The following is a 5000-nucleotide window of genomic DNA, read 5'->3' on the forward strand; positions in this document are numbered from 1 at the left end:
CAGTCGGCACCAGGTCTTGTTTTGGAATTTTTTATGCAACTCTTCCATTTTTGGTTCAGCACAATGTAGTCAATTTGGTTGCGTGTTCTTTTGTCTGGTGAAAACCACGTGTACAAGTGTCTTGGGTGGTGTTGGAACAATGTATTGGCTATAACTAAATTATTTGTACTACAGAATTCAATAAAATCTTTACCTCTTTCATTTATATCTCCAAGGCCGAATTTTCCACAGGTGTAATTTTTTAGATTATTTTTTCCTACTTTGGCGTTGAGGTCTCCCATGATTATTTTTACATCTCTGTTAGGGATTGTGTCTAAAGTATCTTGGAGAGAGTTATAAAAAATTTCCATTTCTTCATCACACAATATTGGTTGGTGCGTAGCATTGTATAATACTAATATTATGAGGTTTTGCTTGTATTCTGACTTTTAAAATGCGATCATTTATTGGGCTGTACCCAATTAGTGCATTTGCAGTTTTTTTCGTGAGAATCATAGCAACTCCGTGACTATAATTTCCTTCTTCTTTTCCAGAAAAAAGAACTGTCTTGTTTTCTTTAGTTTTGAAACTTCCATTACTTTTCCAATTGGTCTCACTTATTCCTAGTATTTGAATGTTGTATCTATCCATTTCGTTACAGACAGTATGTAATTTACCCATCTCTTTCATTTTCCTTACGTTCCACGTTCCGATTTTTAATGTGTTTCTTAATTGGACCTGTTTTCTTTATCTTCTTTGTCTTCCAGATGCATGTTTAACATTGTCAGCCTGGTTGCCCACTAACTAACGCGCCCCTTGATAACCCACGCGACGGGCGATGTGGTATGAATTATCGCTTCTGTATTTAATCATTGGTGTAGAGGTCTGTCAGGAGAAAATAAAAGTTGAGTGGAATCCCCCAGGCTCCTTCTCAACTCGCAGTCTCCAACTAATTAGGAGGAACTATCTCTGCCGCTTTTAAAACAGTTACACTGTAATACGCCAGACATATTATTTGGTGAAACCAATAATCAGTAGAACTGAAGGTGTTTTCACCAGATATCCACTGCCCTGCTGCCGACAGTTTCACCCTGGTATAGGGAGTTAATAGGGTGCTATCCTTGTTCAAGGGAACCCTAGGGTGCAGTTTATTGTCTTACCCAGGACAAATATATATATATATATATATATATATATATATATTATATATATATAATATATATATATATATATATAAACACACACACACACACACACACACACACACACACACACACACACACACACACACACACACACACACACACACACACACACACACACACACACACATCGTATACAAAGACCGTATTCGTGGCTATAAATAACAAAACCACTTCTGATGAGATGAATACCCTTGTTCTTCAGAAAAATTGGATTATGTGTGATACTGCATTTGCACCTTCGAACAAAAAAAAAAAAAAAAAAAAAAAAAAAAAAAAAAAAAAAAAATCGTTCTACAGGAAAGAAATGTTTCTTCGTGCGACTGGCAGTGCTGGGAGGCAGCGAGGCTGCACGCGGGAAAACTTGTTGTATAAAAGCACGTTAAATTAAGTAGTGCGCGTTTAGAGGCTTGTGTCTGAACAAAGTCATTTATCGATATAACCAAGTGATAAGGAAGATTATTACAAGGTCTTGATTGTTTTGTGGATGATTCATATGATAAAGAGTGGAATGTATTGTGTGGTTTGGTATCCCATGCTTGCTAAGAATAGAAAGTGACACCGCACTGGGAGACCTAACTTCCGTCAGTAAATATGGGTGGGCGAGCAGTGTGTTCGGGATTTCAGTTATCTGGCCCCAGAAAATACATAAATGTGCTGTAGAAACACTATTCACTCTTCACCATCGGCAAACATGCGAAAGCATCCTTGTATATCCACTTGGATACGTAGGGTAAATCACATTCGCAAAATCACACAAACACACACACACACACACACACACGCACACGCACACGCACACGCACACGCACACGCACACGCACACGCTCACGCTAACGTTCACGCACATACGCGCTCGGCGAATCGTGCAGAGATACACACCAACACGCAAGCGCACACAGATAATTATTTTTTTTGTATTTCGATAAGAACATACGAACCACTGAATCTCATTTTCCATTTTCAGAGCAAGCGGCAATTCAAGACGAAACCATTAGTTGTGGCCAGTACAAGCAGTCTTCCCAGAAGTGTTGACATTATGATAAACATCCGCTTTTACCAGTGCCAGAGAATTTCAGACTGTATTGCCTTGATATTTAGAGAAATTCCTCCATAAGATTATTTCTACAAAGAGAGGGCTTGTGGTGACTCCTCACAGCAAGAGGTCTTCAAAGGACAGTCGTGGATATCGTTTCATAAGTGAACTAAAACTTTCGCCTATCTTCATCTCCATGTCTTCCACAGCAAATTATAAAGCATAAAGTCACTACATTCCACCACAAAGGTTTTACAAAGCATCTAGGGAAATATTTACGTCAACAAAGGATACAAAATGTTGGGTAAATTAAAGCAAGGGATGCGCTCTCTCCTGTCCTCCATTATTCTGGCGATGATGCTTCCCGTGGCACCTCTGAATTTGGGAGGTTTTGATAAAGACGATATTCACTTTGCGCGCTTCTACAAGGCGGCAACTCAGACCAACAAACGGGCACTGAAAGAGATTTTCCTCCTTATGTTTTACAGAGCGGGCGTGCGTCCCATTGAAATTTGGAGTAAAACTGTGCAAGGGTTTTGTGTCGAGGTTTTGGGTTGGTCTAATCGGAAAATTCGTGAGACTTTCAATGCCGCAGAAAGAGAGAAAATAGAAGAGCCATTAAATACAGCTGACTATGATATATCTCTTCTTGTCAAATTGTTGGGTAAACTCTTTGAAGAGTACAGATTACCTGGGCCATTGATAAGGGCAATACTAGCCTTGAAGATTGTGAGAAACAGAGTTTGCCATGAGCAGCTAGCTGTAGATGAAATTAGTTTGCGTGATAATATGGAAGACCTCAAACACTTATTAGAAAATCTGTTTGACGAAGCTTCAAACTTCTTTGGTGTGGATCTTGGTAGTTTAAAACAGAGTTATTTAGCTGAAATTGACGAAATAAAATCGGCTCCTCTTACAGGTCAGGCTACGACGTACTTTGAGAAGATGAAACAGTTCCGGGAAGATCTTGTGGGAAAATTTATTACCCATGGGAGAAGAGAACTAATGGCTTTTTATGCTAATTTGAAGATCCTGAATCCTTTTACCTGGCTAAGTGATGACAAATTTCCTGAGCTCCTCGTGGACAAGATCTTCACCCCTCTGCATATTCAAGAAATAGGAAGAGTTATAGATATTGAGACTCTACTCATTACTGAACTCTTTTGTGAAAAGCAACAGATACCATTGGGGATCCTGCCGTCTGTTCTTATCTTGTGCGGTATAGCTGGCTGTGGAAAAACTTCATTGTGTCGTTACATTTTACATGTTTGGCGGACTAGAATGGGAACAATCGAGGGGCTGAGATCAGTTGACATTTTGATATTTATTGAAGCCAGGAATGTTACTGAAAGTTCGCTGGTTTCATACATGCAAAAGACTTTATTGCGGGAAACATGTGATTACTTTGATGAAAAAGAAATCATGCTGACACTCCAAAAGGTAAATGTTCTCTTTGTCATTGACGGCATGGATGAAGCCACGACGAATGGAAGAGCCTTAGTGGAGGAAATACTTTCTACACTTGGCTCAGCTCGCATGATTATCACAACTCGACCTGAATTCACTTCTCTGCTCACACAGAAAGCCACAAAACATCACTGTAAGCTCTTGACTCTTAAAATTAAGGGTTTCACACCACAGGGTTTAAGAGATTTTATCTCGAGCATGCTTATGCGTTATGAACCTGACAAAGAGAAGTGTCATCGAATGGAAGTAGAATTTAAAAGCTACTTGAATAGCACAGGAACTGCTTTTGGCGATCACCTCAAATTGCCCCTTACAATAGCTCTCTTGATTATTCTGTGGAAGGACAATACATCTCGAGTTTCGAAAATAACATCATCGACTCTCCTGTTCTCTGAGTTGTTTAGACTGTGTGCCATGAAATTGATTTCTCGACTTCAGGCATCGACATCCCTTCATCATATAGAGCTAGAGGGAATCATTAATGACTGGTTGATGATACTTGCAGAAGAAGCATTTTCAATGCTTGATGAGGGTAAATTTGTAATAGAACAAGCAAAGCAAATGAAGCTGTCATCATTTTGCCGGAAGGTCAATATCGATGCAGTCCAGACTCTCTCTGCATTTCTCTTGTGCGAAGTTAAAGAAAGTGTGGGTGGAGTAAACCACTCCTTCTCGTTTATACACAAGAGTCAAATGGAATATCTAGCATCATTACACATAGTTCGCCATTTACCTCGTGATCACCCAGATGTGATGTCGAAGGTTCCCAGTCTTCTTAAAGATCCAATTTTATTGAAAATTCGGGAAACCGGTTGGTGGAACACTGTCGTCTTCACATTAGGGAATCTGTGCATAGAAAACAAAGTTACTGACGGCATTCTGCATTGTATAACAAAAATTCTCTTGAGCGGAAGCAGAAGCACCTCCATAGGCACATTGTGGCGCATAATCCAAGAATCAAACTGCCATCCGCTTGTTAGTGAATTAGTCACTGCTACAATATCTCTGGAACTCATTTGGAAACCAGATCATGAAAGCCTATGTGATCCATTGAATCCGATGAAGTTAATCCTGCAGAACACAGATTTCGCACCGAAGGGCGTATTGATGCGGATTTACGGCAGTGTCAGTCAGGGGAATGTTGCAGTGAAGGGCGGCGCCTGTGAGGTGAGGGAAAACATCAACGTCTTCCCAATCTTACGGCTTTTATCCAAACGGCCAGACACTAACGTTGTCCTGAGGATGGACCAGCACTATTACGAATGGGGAAACTCGGAGACCGGCGACGACCTCCTCACAACTCTTTTGCCGGGGGG

The 5000-nt window shown here is 40.3% G+C and overlaps 1 protein-coding gene across 2 annotated transcripts in view; it reads left to right on the top strand.

Moving 5' to 3' along the window:
- The window catches only part of LOC119583263, a 16270-nt gene that overhangs the window by 10622 nt on the left and 648 nt on the right, over positions 1–5000 (top strand). For both annotated transcript variants that reach the window (XM_037931744.1, XM_037931738.1), the window contains exon 3: positions 2149–5000. This exon is cut by the window's right edge and continues 648 nt beyond it. In XM_037931744.1, the coding sequence (XP_037787672.1) occupies positions 2515–5000 (2486 nt within the window). In that variant the 5' untranslated portion in view covers positions 2149–2514. The remainder of the gene's footprint in view (positions 1–2148) is intronic.

The sequence above is a fragment of the Penaeus monodon genome, chromosome 2, assembly GCF_015228065.2.
Source record: "Penaeus monodon isolate SGIC_2016 chromosome 2, NSTDA_Pmon_1, whole genome shotgun sequence".
NCBI lineage: Eukaryota > Metazoa > Arthropoda > Malacostraca > Decapoda > Penaeidae > Penaeus > Penaeus monodon.